We start from the raw sequence: 15,440 nt of genomic DNA on the forward strand, positions 1-15,440 counted from the left end.
TCCCCTATTGTGTTAGAATAGTAAAGTGTTGTATCTGCCTCCCCTGTTCCCTCCCACTCACTCAGAGACCTGTGCACCATCCACACATTTGCTCTCAATTCAGCAGTCCAGAGAGCGATGCTGTTTCTATGACAACTGGGTCCTGCAGGACAAACTGCAGAGAGGATTTTCCTTTCAAAGGGGGTTCCAAGAAGAAGGCACATGCTTAGCATGAAATTCAGCCTTCTGAAATCCTTTTACTTGTTTATGATCTCATTTTAAAGTAGGAAAAATGAACATCAGTCAACTGTTGAATGTACTAGAGGGTTGGCGGTTTGTAAACACTGCTGGTGTTAAACGTTTTAGAGGTAAAACATTCAAAGCTGTATAAATAGCCCTGATGCATGCATTATATTGTATCGTTGGATACAATATTTTTTCGAGTTATGAATTTGATGTTTACTGTACAGATTTCATTAATTAGTGATTGAATGATATATCATCCATGCTGATTATCCTGATCCATCTATCTATACAGGTATCATTGTCGGTGGATAGTGGACATTTTTATGTTTTCTATTTAGTGACTTTGAAATATGTGAAATGAGTTTGTTTGCATTTATTAATTCACATTCTTATTAATTTGCTACTTTATTTATAAAGTTCTTATTTTTTGTACAATCCTTGAAGTAGTCTATTACTACAGTTAATGAATATTGTATGTTGTCTTCATAATGTAGAACCATAAAACAGCTTGCATGTATACATATTATCCAGCAGATGGCAATCTATGTTGCATAGCAGCTGTTGTTTTTAGAGTCTTTTGTTTGGTTCCCATGGTCTTCTTTTAATTTGCAAGTTATTGTTGCATTGGTTGTATTTAGTTCTTTAATCCTGAACTATTTCTTTCACTGATGAGATAAACAAATATCAATAGATTTTGTCCTAAAAAATGACATGAATCTTTTTAAGGCTTGAGTGCTGAATCATGTTATTTTTTGAGAAAATGTAAAAAAAATCCCACTGCCAAGACTGAAACTGATGGTAGTGACGATGCCGATTCTTACTCAGCAGCTATCTTTGACACATGAATCAGAGCTTTATTCTGAACTCCTCCCTCATTAGGCCCCCATGTCACACTCTCTGAGGCTTGTGATTGGCTGTGAGTGCCAGGGGCAAAGATGAGGGGCTGGGCCAAAGCATCCGGGCTGTCCAAAAAATTTGACCTATCAGGGTACAGCTGTTCCTTGATGACTTAGTGGGACTTGTCTGTCACCTCCCCGGGGGGACATGCGAGCGGAGGGAGGGGGCTATCATGAGTGAGACCACTTAACTTGGAGGGCAAGGGGACGAAAGTCTGGGCACCGCAGGCACAGAATTGGAAACCCATTGGAAATCCTGCAATTGAGTAATCGCCTAAAGGATCCAGTGGTCATTTTTTCCCCTTAGATCCCGAAGAACTGGGGGACCTGAATCTGAGGGTGGAAAGCTGAAGCCAAATCTTCGAAAAGGCAACAGGGGTAGCTGCTAATGCAATATGATCCTCAGGGACTCGCTCTAAAAATACCATCCAGCCAGGAGTACGGGTGCAAGCTACATTCACTTAATTGGAGAAAGATTAAACTTTTTGTTTTTAGCTTCTCTAATTGGACATCTCAAGGATGTGAGAAACATATTCCAAAACATTTATAATGCAGAAAACCTGTGGGAAATTTCTACATACTTTTTTTTTTTGACATTTCTACATGCCTGAAGGCCTTTCAATAGTTCTTCTGTTAATGCAGGTAGAGATTTCCACTTTTCTAAGAAGTCATAAGATAAGTAAGTATTGCATTTAACTGGTGTTAATAACCTGAAGTTGGAGTCTTGTATTTGATGATGTCTGCTCGAATGTTTGGAATATGTTTACCATATCAAAACTCCAAATGATGAAAAATCTTTTTATTTTTGGGTTATTTATTGTGCATTAGAGATATTTGATGTATTTGAGGCATCAGTCAGTTTAGTAAAGCGTGTATCAGTCTGTAAAGCTCTCGGCTGGATCATGAGGAAAGCTGAGGTTCACATGACCCTGAAAAAGGGTGCTGATGAAGAATCAGGAGGAATGGCACCTCCAAGTCCCAGGATACCATCAAAACGGGCAAAAGTTAGTTCAGATCAGGTCGTACCAGACCCTGCTGCTTCTGTCTACCCAACACAAACTCCTCCAGTGTTCATCCGAAAGATGAGGAACGCTGCGGTAGGTACCGGTTGTGATATCCGCCTAAAAGTGGCTGTGGCTGGAGACCCACAACCTACCCTCTATTGGTACCACAACGATGACCTGGTCAACATGGATAATCAGGAATATGGAGGCCTGTGGATCAGGGACTGCAAACCCAGTGATGCTGGCCTCTATACCTGCATCGCCACCAATCATCTTGGAGAGGCCAGAAGCAGTGCTGTTCTTGCCGTTTTGGATTTGGGTGAAGGTAACTATGAATGCAACTGTTAATGTAACACTAATGTTTCACTCGGATTACTTACAACCTTGTAGAATTGACTGGAACATCATAAGGTCCCCAACATAAGAGCACTGTGCTCGATTGTCAAGCTTATGCAGCTAATTATCGAGTTTGGGCTTCAGAGAAAAAGGTGGAAGGCAGTCGTTCTTGTGCACCAAAACATGATCTGTGATAATTTGCTAAAGGAGTAACACATCCCTCTGATGTGTCTCACAAAATGGTGGCTAATCCAATTAAAGAAAATAAAGTGAAGTAGCTACCCCTCCTTCTTCAGTCACTTTGTTTGGTTGGGGTTCCATTGTGGCAGTTACTTCTAGGACCTGTTTGGTGGCGAGGGTGGAATGATGGGGGCAGCTGATGGGCTGAGACAAACTGCTCACCCGTCCCAAAGTAGAGCTGTGAAATTACCGCCCCCCCAAGTCAGGGTGCTTCGTCTTCTCCTCTGAAGGTTTTAAATAAGCACTTCGCATTCTTACTAACCTGGGAATGAAGAGGAGGTTTCATGTGCTCTTTGCAATTACCTTTGGGCAGAAATGTAGCAGATATTGTTTTCTTTTACAGTTTAAAATGTATCTCAGTAGTAATGTACAAAGATTCCCAGAGAAACTATATGTCAAGGAGTGTATGAACGATAGGGCTGGGCAATATAGCGAAAATGGTTATGGCTATATTTTTCAGCCTTGCAGCAATGTTTATTATTTTGATTGTTTAAGTTTTGGCTTTAACATTGGAAGTTGGATTTATATCCAAGGTTTTTTTTACATAAAACCCATCAAAGACAATATTACAACATTGGTCAACAGTGTTAAGACCCATTAAAAATTTATTATTGTCTTCATTAATTCATTCATTAATATAAATGGCATATAAATTGGTGTTCTATTTAAAAGTTAAAGAAAACAGATGCAATACTTGTAATAATGCTTAATTTGATCTAACCAACAAAATCATCACAAAATCTTTGAATTTTCAGTAAATCACTTAAACCTAGAAAATAATAGTGAATTGTATCTTCAATTGTAATTTTGTCAGAAAGGAATATGAAGTATTTTATTTTAGCTGTTCAGAGTTAATTCATTGGTTTAGGGTGTGTTCTGTGATGAGAGGGGATGGCGTCCAGCTTCAGATGAATTGTTTAGATGGATTGGCTTTGTCTCCTTGTTGTCCTTCACAGTCACAGTGCTGAACTGGCCACATCAGAGAACATCATTCTGACAGTGTTATGGTTGCCACTAACATTCATCGCCAAAGTGTCAGCAATGCAGACGCCTTTTATGACTCTCATTGGATTTGGCTTTCTCATTTGCACTCCATCAACAGAAACAGTGTGGGTTCTTTACGTAGCCAGGACAAGCTTTCACCTCTACTATACTTGCAGCATTCTCATTAAATGCAATATTGTTGTATGATCTTTGTTTTTTGCATTCAGTGTTAATGAAGGCTGTTCATATTAATATTATTTTTCAATTTGGTTTTGAGTGCAGTTTTTTTAACATTTTTGTATGTCCAGTAAATAAATGGGTCCTGAAGCAAAACCAGTTAAGACCCACTGATTTAGAATATGTGTCTATGACGTCTGTAGTCATGATGCATCTGTCAATCCTTTGAACAGCTTGTGGTGTTTTGCACCTGTCTTGTCACTCAGCTAAATGCCATATGTCTTTCTCTTTTGCTTTTTTTCCCACAATGTCTTTATTTCTGCCTCTTCCTACCCATTGTTATCCTCTCTTTTCTTTTTTTTTTCAGATTTTTCTCGATTCTGTATTGTTTTGTTTTACTTTCTTGTCATTCTGACCATTTCCAGTCTATGAATCTCGACTTTTCCCTCACCATTCTTATTTCTGCATTTCTTAAGCCCCCCCCACTTCTCTGTCTTTCAATGTCTCTCCTGTCTTCTTGGCCTGAAGGACCATCTCTACCCCTCTGGTTATTTCTGACAGTGGAATGTGCCAGGCTTCAGATTTTTGTGATGTTAATAGGCCACTCATTCTCTGGTTACACAGGAAGACATCACAGCTATATATAGGCCTTCAGCGCAGGAGTTTTGCCTAGACCTTATTCAATTAGAGTCAGTCTGAATGAGGGGGAGAGTATGTTTTTAACTGGTTTACAATTGTAGAATACTATCATTAAACGAATGTTAAAAATAGCCGGCTTTGAAAGAGTCGGTGCTGTCTGAGAATCGTTACTGATTTAGATTGTGAGGCAAGACACGAAGCTGGCTTTGGCTAGTGACGATCATGTTTAAACATAGCAAACAAGTATTTCACAGCGGGTTGCACTAATAAGGACTAAGATTTATAGTGCATTTATTACTTGTTTGTACTTTAACCATCATTAAAACTAGAGTAGCTTTAATCATGTGCATTCATTAACACGACCTATGGATGTCAATTAGATATTGGTATGTTTTTGATCTTGATAACTGTTGCAACAGCACGGTTTTTTTAATCCCTCTAGTACTTCTTGCAAAGGCTGTTTCTAATGTCACTAAAAAAGAAAGTAACAAGTAACCTTACCGCCATTTACGGTGAATCGATCATGGCAGACAATCAAATTTAATCACAGGTTGAAGGTTTAGTGACTGATTTGTTAAGCCATGTTGAAATTTAAGTGGTGCAACACGACTCAAATTAAAATAAAACCTGGATAAACAAACCCTTTTATGGTGTAAATTGTTATTGGTGCAACCCAACCTAAGCCTTTAAATCGGTAAACATGCAACAGCAATGTATATTTCTGGTCTGCTTCAGCTGACACTCAAACCGAGAGTACTTATATTCATCCTCAGTGAATAGTTATCTAGCAAAGTGCCTGCTGTCTCTGTCTCTTCAGGGAACATTTCACCTGTAATTGCTCTGTGCATTACGGAGTGCTTTTTCTAATATGGATGTTTTAAACTGCTGGGGTGGAAAAACCAGTATGGAAATGATGTACAGAGAGAAAAGTACATCTGGATGTTGAGAGAAACATCAAAATGTACAGCTTTATTCATCAGAGTAGCCTTTATTTTCTCTTTACTCTTGTTTTTTTATTTATTTCATGTGTAGCTTTCTTTCAAGTGCTTGTCAAGGTCTTTAGCTTAAAAATTGCAGTTGAAAATCTTGCATTTTAATGAATGCACGATTTGCTTTAAAATAGTGGCTTTTTCAAAGCAAAGAATAGAAAGTCTCAAAACGTTTGCGTTTGCATTTGAGGGGGGACGCAGTAAGATTCAGCCCACACACTTAGCAATAATTGCATTGAAAGGAGAGCATTCTGTTGGCTGTGCACAACTTTCCATTGGCCCCAGAGGTCAAAATGTCCATACAAATGCTCAGTGGAGTGTGTAATGAAAGGTCTCAAACATCATTTATATTTGAATCCAAATGGAAATTATAATCCCCGATAAATTGCAGAGATTTCAAAGGATTTCTCTTGTTTTGCTAATGGACCCTCGCAGAGTGACAAAGTTATTAATTTGTCATCAGCACGTATGACTCATGGAAAATTACTAGAGCGGTTGAATATTGTTTTGTTCTTTTGTGGTAGGTGAAATGCAATTTCACCATTTGCAAAGAGGATGATGGAGGGGAAGTAATAACAGTCCTCAGTAGTTGATTTTATAAAAAGGGCATCTAGCCACAATCGCACTCAAAATCGTACATCCGCGCGCACACATGCTGAGGTACATTTTGTTGCTCCCTCTAACAAAGCACACAGCTGTGCCTCCCTCAGTCATCACCAGCTTTTCTTTGTCCAGCTGAGAGGTTGTGTTGTTGCATCGCTCGTAGGTGGATATGAATCAATACTGGATGCAAAAAGACTAATTCAGTGCATTGGAATAAACTTGAGTTAATATGCATTTATTCTGTTTTGTGTAGTGATTCTGATGAGTTGAAGCAACCCCTCAGGCTACACTGAAATGTTATTGCTTTTCCAATCTGCTATTGGCGACATTCTGCATCGCTAGAAAGCCCATTTCCTCTGCTCTTTCAGACAGTTATCCTTTCTTTTTAACTGCGTTTGCATCAACACTTAACGATGATCCACTGATGTTAATTTTCTTAAAAGCATCTTGTTTACTTTGTGCTTAGGTTCTCATTGGCCTTTAGTGAGTGGGTGGTTTTAACAAACCTCTGGTGTTGCACTTTTGTGTCACAGCTTAATCTCTACATGAAATGGTAGACAGAAAATGAAAGAATAGTTCATGAGTTTAAATTCTGTCTTTAATCTTTTTTCAGTCTTTATATATTTTTACTATCTTTAAGCTTCACTGGACATTATGAACGTTACCTCCTTTTTTTTTTTTTAAAAAAATAAAAAAAAAAAGAACAACAAGAATAACAGGGTACAGATATGCACCAAGTGAATAATTTTATTATTGATAGTGAAATTATCTATAATGCATACTGCTATTATGTTTCAAAATTAAATAATGATTTTTATATTGCTTCAACAATAGCTTTTAAAAATTTATATTAATTAATTAAAGAATATAATGTCCACATCTTGGACAAATTTTATATTCATTAAAATAAATTAATGTTATTTTTTTTTTTTTCATCAGTAGCTTTGAAAAATATAGTTGTAACCTGTTAATATTAATTAATTTCTAAAATATTATTTTAACATTTGGTTGAATTATATTATATTTTGTTTTATTTTTTTAAATATTATCGTTATTTACTCTTTACTATATTAAAGCTATTTAAAAAAATCTGTTATATTAACATTAAAATGTAATACACTGTATTATATTATATTGTTTGCCATTCTGTTTACGTTTTTTTTCAAACAACATCTTAACGAAATAGGCCATAATTTGGAGATGTGAACATACCATTGTGTCCAAGTGTCTGGAGTTTCATTCACCTTTTTTGCCCTGAAACCTCAAAAAGATTCCACTGTATCTCTGAGCTTTTGTCCTTAATCTAATTGAAACCATAATTATGGTCAGTGTAATCTCATTCCATCCTGGCTTATGGGAGAGGTGGCATGACCTCAGAGCTTTGTTAATGATGTGATAAAACAAAACATGCTCATATAGTTATGTGCATTGATTTTGAAATAAATTTGAATACTTGCAGCATGCCACAATTGCCTTACCTAATCTTTTGGTACAGCTTCGAGGCAGTAGTTTTGCTAGGGTGTTAAGCATATAAGATGGCTCCAGAATAAAAACATCTGACTCACCAGTGTTTTAAAGAGCATGAAAGGGCTTCAGGGTGCCATAGAGAGAAATAAACACCCCACATTCACTCGAGACCTCTTCATCTTGCTTGCATTTTTAAGACCTGCGGTATTTCAGTCTACACCTTTTTACACTGGCATCTTTTCCAAGGTTTATGATGTAAGAAAGATTTGAGGATCTTGAAGGGTGACCACACGTTTGGTTTGGTTTGGATTGAGTCATCTGTGTGTTTCTCTCTCACACTCTGGAGCAAATCACACTATATAATACATTTCCATACTCTGCTCTTGTTCTATGGGTTGGATGATGAATATTGTTGCAATGGTGGTGTGCTGAACATGACTTGAGGTTGGACAGTTCACTGATGCAAGACATAAGTTGAAAGGTGCTGTATGTATATTTTGGAATAGTATGCAGAAAATCTGATACCTGTCTCTGTGACTGCACTCGGCTCTGTAAATTGTAAAAAAGCAAGGGATATTGTTTAGCCAGTGAGGACCTTTTAAGGCATTCTCTGCGTTTTAATTGTGCTGGTTTTTGTTATATTTTTGCAGTATCATTTTTATAGACGTCTGTTGCAAACTTCAAAAATAAATCGCTAAGTCTTTGTGATGAAACAATACACCAGATGAACTGAGAAGATTGCAGACCAGCATATGTATCTCTAGAAACACATGTCACTGCTATATGAGGCTTCACCTGTCACTCCGAGATCTTTATATAGGAGCATGAAACTCGTGAGTAGGTCCAGGCTGTTTTCTTTAGATTAAAGTGCAACCATCAAGCCTCTTTTGCAATATGAACTTTATAGGAGATGTTGTTTGATTGCCTTACTGACCCACTCATTTTTTCCTGTGATTGCCTGTAGCCTGATGATACTGCTATTCCCAAACGTATAATTTTTACCAGTAGTTTGCGGTTCATCTTAGACCACATTTACACCAGTGTGTTATAGTTTTAAAGCGCAAAATGGTTACGTCTGTTGTTTACAATTTTGAGTTCAACTTTTGAAAATGTTGCAGCCTCTGTTTTAGTTCTAAAACTGCGGTGTTGCAAAACAGAGACTTTTGAAAACGATGCCATAGCTGCCCACATTTGCTCTGCGTATTCTTGATGACTGTGTAAACAATAACATCACTGTCGTTGTTGTATCCATAGATATGTTTAGGCCGTATAAATAATGTGGTATTTACCAATACAAATCAATGGTCGTGGCTGCGTGAATAGTCATGTAACGTGTTAGTGTAGTGTATACAGAGGTTGTTTCTGTAATGCAGTAAAAAGAATAGAACAGTTTAGAATAATGAAAATTTGCATTTTGAAATGTCATTCGATTTATAGACATTAACTAATGCCGACAAACTATTAATAATCACATCCAAACCAATTTTTTTTGTGTGCATGGTATATATGAGTGTGTACTGTATACATAATGTGTATATAAATACACCCATGCATGTATATTATTAAGGAAAATATGTTATGCTTATGTATATTAAATACATTTATATATAACATGATATAAATAAAAAAATATGCATGTAAAAATCTTATAAATATACTCTATATGTGTGTATTTACATATACATAATAAATAGACACAGTGCACACCAACATATTAAATAAATAAGTTTTATTTAGGATGCAATTCATCGCGATTAACCTTTTAAGGCCGATGTCACAGTTACATCACATTGCTAGCTGGAGGCAAAACAAAGCAAAAACTGGAGGTGGCCAATTAAAAACAGCACAGATTTGGTCACAGTGTTTACTAACAGAAAAACGGTGTATGGTCTGACGGCATGAATCACAACCTTAAAAGTGACCAATTTTTTTTCATTCTCTAATTGTTTTCTTTTTGCCCTATTCCTCTAATTAAAGTTTCAAAGCTTCAGTGTTTTTCATTTTAACTGGCAACAGCAGTTTACTTGTGACATGAGAGTGGACGTGGCTATTTGTAACTTGAATATGTGAGGTTTCTGGTGCCATTTGCTTTAGTTATTTTAGCTGCAAAATAAGGTGGATAAGACATCAAGAAGTTCCTTGGCCTAAATGTTGTCTGCTTATGATTATCAAACAACATAGTAATGTAATTCATTAGTATAGAATGTGCAATCACAGAAGTGCATTTATCTGCCTTTTAACTTCAAACGGCTCGTCCAATTAGAATCTAGAGTTGGAACTTCATGTTTTCTGAAGAGCATTTTAGAATAGAAAGATTGTTGGTTTTCCATTCCATTTGTATTCCCACTAGTCAAATTCCACACATGGCACTCCCTCTGTTTCCAATTAAATGCTGCTAATTAGCATAGCTTTAAAATCAAATGGATTCACACAGAGTGCTTTCCCATGATGCTACACTCATGAGACTGGGGTAAACGCAACATTTGCCCCAGACCCCCTGATTAACTGAGGAGCCATGAAGCTTACGCTAATTGAATAAATAGTTCTGAGCTGAATATTTTCTGGTCCTCTGAGTAGTTTTGTATGTATTTTCAAATTCCTTTCACACATAGTGGAGAGTATGTGATAATATTAGATTGCTCCAACTTTAAATTCTGTTTGGATGGTCTGCGTTTGGAACTATGTGTTGAGTTTTTGTACATTTTTCATGATTGTCCATCACTTTTAGTTATAAAGTAGTTGTAAAGTACATTATGAATTTCCTTTTGACACATTTTATATTAACACTGTTCATTTTGTGCCTGTAAATACATAAAGATGGCAACATTGAGATTCTGTTTTGCTGTAATGAATGTTGCTACATGGTTCAAATATCTATACTGTATTTGGTTTTGACAGAAAAAATACCAAGCAAAATGTTTAGAAGAATGAGGGTCTGGTAATGCTTTCTGCAATTAAATGACATGACGTAATACACCATCATTCGAGTATTTTTTTTTAGCTACTGTTATTAATCTTAATTAGTAAAGTTGTATTAAATTGTTAAAAAGTGACAGTAAAGACATTTCTAATATTATAAAATTTCCATTTCAAATAAATGCATTTTTTAACACTTTCTGTTCATCAAAGCATTTTCACAGTTTCCAGAAAAATATAAGCCATACTGTTATAAACACTGATAATAAGAAATGTTTCGTGAGTACCAAAGCAATAATCTGACATTGAAGACTGGAGTAATGGCAGTTTTACAGTTTTACACAATTACATTTTAAAATATGCTTAAATAGACAGCTATTATAATAATTGCGGTAACATTTTACAATTTCACATTTTACATGTTTTTACTGGGTTTTTGATCAAATACATGCAGCCTAGGAGGACTGATTTGTTTCAATGATCTACTGAATTTTTAAAAATGTTTTTGCTAGGGTATGTGTTACTATTTTATTAAAGCAACAAGTCACTAGTTGTTTTATAAAATACAGATCTGGGGACTCTCAGACTTATTTACTGTATCTCTTTCTGCTGTGACTGCGAACTACGTGTCGATTGAGTAGATAGTGAGAAACAGGGTCCATCTACCTCATCTTTTATTCATGGCGACTTTAGCCTGCAGCACAGATTGATGAAGCTTGAGGATGTGTGCTGTACGAATGTTGGGGAAATGGCGTGATATAAACATATCAGACAGGTCTCAGTCTGTTTCTGATATCTGGTATGATGCATCAATTTGTCATCACTGCGGTAGCTTCAATCCTACAGACTGGCTGCCATTATCTCAGTTTGATCATGCCTGTGGTGTAATGGCCACAGAAAGACAGGGACTTCCCGTGTCGAGCTGCAGTTGTTGCTGTCCTTCAGCTTGTGGATAAACACCCATGCTGTGTGTGTGTGTGTAGATGTGGGCACATATGAGTGAGACTGACACGGAGCGCAAAGTCTCACGTGCAGACTGCCAGTGAAGTCATGTGCTTGAGATAATTCCTAATTTAAACCAGTAATGATCAAAGGCTGCAAACACCCACCTCACCGCGAGTCATAATAACCCTGCCAGTCTAAGATAGACCACACAATACCGCTCTGCTCCAGAGGTGACTCAATACTTGAGGGACTCTTCTGTTCTCCACATAGGGAAGACTGGGGACAGTTCTTTAATATTTTCTTTCATTTATATATATTTATTTATTTAATATTTTTCTTCATAACTCACAGACTGCTGTGGGTCTACCTGTCATCTTCTGGTTTAAGAAACATATATATGCGCCAACAGTAAAAATACAGTTTAAATATTTACTTTCAGGAAGGCTTTATCATAATACAGATTTTAATAGAAGACAAATATTTTTTATGAACTCACCTTTTTTTACAAAAAACCCCAAAACAAACAAACAGTTGATTTTACTTAATATGGTTTATTTAGTAATAATTAAGCTGTCAAAAATGTTTACAATTCTAGGATTATGGCATATATATATATATATATATATATATATATATATATATATATATATATATATATATATATATATATATATATATATATATATTTATATATCTTTAGTCTTTAGTTTTTGCCTCTAAAGTATTTTTCTTCATGAAATGAAATAATGAAATAAACCAAAACTGAATATGACTAAGCAGAAAGAAAGATCAGAGAGAAAACATCTGATAATTTAATAATAATAATAACATGCTACAACATGTACAAACAAAATAACAAATCAAAAATTACATAATATCAAAGTAAAGTTTAAAGCTTTACTAAAAAGATGCATCTTAAGATGTTTCTTAAAACAGTCTAAGGAAGCGGTATTCTTTAATAGGAATGCTGCTTCCTTAGGTAGTGCGTTCCATAGCTTTGGCCCATTATAAGAAAAAGCCCTCCCTCTATGGTTTTTAATTTTCAGAAAGAGTCAAAGAGGAAGAATCAGACTGCGTGCTAATATAAATTAGGGTGTCGTCCATGAAGTAATGATAGGGCAGACAATACTTCTGAATAATCTGACCAAGAGTCAGCATGTAATCACTAAATAAAATAGGACCCACCACTAATCTCTGAGGGACACCCTGACGCAAAGGCACAGTCTGAGATCTGTTAGTACCAAGGCAAACAAACTGAGAATGCTCGGAAAGATTTAAACCAGCTAAACACAGTTCCAGATAGACCAATTCATCTTTATAGCCTGCCCAGTAATATGCTGTGACATATTGTATCGAATGCAGCACTAAGATCTACTAGAACCAAAATTTGACAATCCCCAGAATCGGCTATAATGAGATGGTCATTTAAGACCCTAACTAAAGCGGTCTTCATGCTATGTCCAGAACTAAACCTAGATCGAAAAGGTGCAGCAGGCTGTTTGTGTAAAGATGAGTTTGGAGTTGGCTACCAACCCCCCTCTCAAGTACTTTTGCCAGGAATGGAAATGGAAATTAGCTGATAATTTTTACATTCACTAAGTGAGGGATTGACAATAGCAGTGATATGGGGTACAATAACAGACAGTTTTTCAATACAATAGTAGGGAAAGGATCAACTGACAAACAAGTTTAGAAATAAAATCAGAATCAATAACCTAAACAACATAATCTGAGACATTTGGAAGATGCAACTCAACAAATTTAGAAACATGTTCATGGGCAATAGAATTATAGACATTCTAAATTTTAGTTGAAAAGTAGTTGAGAAACTCGTTACACCACTTAGTAGTGGAACAGTTAATGTTACTAGGAGGATTAATAAGATTGTTAATTGTTCTTTGGGATTAGATGTGTGCCTACTAATAATTGTAGAATAGTATGCCATTTTTGCAGCTTTGAGAGTATTATGAAATTCAATCTGAAGCTGATCAAACATGGACCAGATTTTTTGTATATCCGCTCCAGTTGCCTGCCTTAAGCTTTCATTTGACATAACTCAGATGTACCATGGAAATGATCTCTTGAAAGAAACAAAAAAACAGTTATACTGGTCAACAGAGGCCACAACCTGTAAGTAACCAATAGTAAGACTAAGACTAAGTATCACAGATTTTCCTAAAACGGAAAACAAGCTCTTTCAGTCTGCAAGGAGGGAGGAATCAAATTGAAAGTGATGAGTTTGTGATCACTTATACATACATCTGGAAATTCAAGCTGTTTAATGGTTACTCCTTAAGAGCAAACCAGATCTAATGTGTGACTGTGTTTATGTGTTGGAAAATTGACATGCTGAGTGAAATGAAATAGTGAATATCCAGGAAAATCACCTTATAAGCACAATTCACATTCTCAACATGACTGTTTAAATCATCAGTTAAAAGAACAACTGGACAGATTACACTGGCAAGGGTCAGGAACACAATAAATTCTGAGAAAAACACATACTTAGGTTTTGGGGGCAATAATTATTTAACACAAAGACTGGTGAGAGACCGTTCAACTTAAATGCCAAGCATTCAAATGATGAAAAACAAGGCAATGAGACAGTAAGTGTAAGTGTAGTAAGTGTAGCTAGGCAGAGCACACATATTTAGATTAAGATAGTCATTTGTCTGATGCCATGTTTGACCAAGGCAGAAAAGGTCCAGTTCATCGTCCACAACAATGTCAGAGATATGTTGTCACGATGTCACTTTGTAATTTATAGAGTAAGAGATCAAATACGCAAACGTGATTGTGTCAAGGTGGCCTCCGCTGTAAGCAGTAGACTTCTGAATGTGGAAAAATTTTGCAGGACAAACACGATGTGGAGATAGATGATGATGATCCAAGTGACTCTGAGTCCAAATTTCGGTGAGAGCCTAGATGAACATACTTTGGCTGGCGAAGATGTAGCGAGCGCAAAGTATCCAGAACACAAGTAGCAGGAGGTGCCAACATGTTCATACTGGAAAAGTTCAGAAGCAGAATATTTTGCCATGATGAAGTCTGGGTAGATCTTGCTAAAAATTCCAAATAAAATCTGAATAAAAACAATTAAAAACCAGGAAGGCTGCATATTAGCTGCAGGTATATGGCAAAAAAAATAGTCATCGAAAAAGTGCAGTCGTCTAGAGGCAGCAAAACCATCAGCCTAAATCATCAAACATTAAGTACCTAAATCAGTGTCATCATTATTACTTAGTTATTTCAATATCAAAATGTCAAATCACCGGTGAATAACTAATAGAAGTCAAACATTTTAAGCATAAAAATAAGAACAAATAAACAAATTTCAGGCATAGAAATAAAATAGAACAATGTTACAATAAAACTAAGTCTAATTTGTTTTTAGTTATGGGAACGTAATGCATAGTGTTCACTGTATAAATTAAGCATAGATTATTCTTTGTTAAAAGTTGTTTGATTAACATTGAGAAAGACTGCAGCAGGTTTTTATAGGCTGCTGTCCATTTAAGCTTGATAGCACAGATCCAATATAACAATGCACATATGACTTGTTCCACTGTTTACATTAACTTAAGACAGCCGAATGTCTTCACGAGAGTACTTGCTGAGACAGGTATTTGGAGATAATATTGTGGGTGTGTTCATTCAAGTGCAAGGAGATGTAAAAGAGGAATCAATTTTGTGATTGCATGAAATAAGCCTTTCTGTGTTAGTGCAAATAAGAGCGTGGCAAATAAAATGTTATTTTTTCACCTCTCGCGCTTGAATGGTAGCCATACTGAAAGACACAATAGCTCTGGGCTTTTATGTTGTAATTGAAGACATTTTGCACATTACAATCGTCCCAGTTTCTTTTACATGATATTTTCACATCCCTTTTGGTGTCTTTTAAGAACCTACAATGTCCTTGGGTTGTTTGATGGCATCTGACCAGTGATCTCTGTGTTTCTGATGTGATTGTGTAGCTTTTGCCACCAGATAAACACCGTTGAGAATTGCTGTTGTCCTTC

At 36.1% G+C, this 15,440-nt stretch overlaps 1 protein-coding gene across 2 annotated transcripts in view; it reads left to right on the top strand.

Annotated features, from left to right (window-relative positions):
- The first annotated feature begins 1,270 nt into the window (after positions 1 to 1,270).
- Positions 1,271 to 15,440, top strand: part of spegb (striated muscle enriched protein kinase b) — a 73,998-nt gene continuing 59,828 nt past the window's right edge. For both annotated transcript variants that reach the window (XM_043248200.1, XM_043248201.1), the window contains exon 1: positions 1,271 to 2,450. In XM_043248200.1, the coding sequence (XP_043104135.1) occupies positions 2,024 to 2,450 (427 nt within the window). In that variant the 5' untranslated portion in view covers positions 1,271 to 2,023. The remainder of the gene's footprint in view (positions 2,451 to 15,440) is intronic.

The sequence above is a fragment of the Puntigrus tetrazona genome, chromosome 9 (assembly GCF_018831695.1).
Source record: "Puntigrus tetrazona isolate hp1 chromosome 9, ASM1883169v1, whole genome shotgun sequence".
NCBI lineage: Eukaryota > Metazoa > Chordata > Actinopteri > Cypriniformes > Cyprinidae > Puntigrus > Puntigrus tetrazona.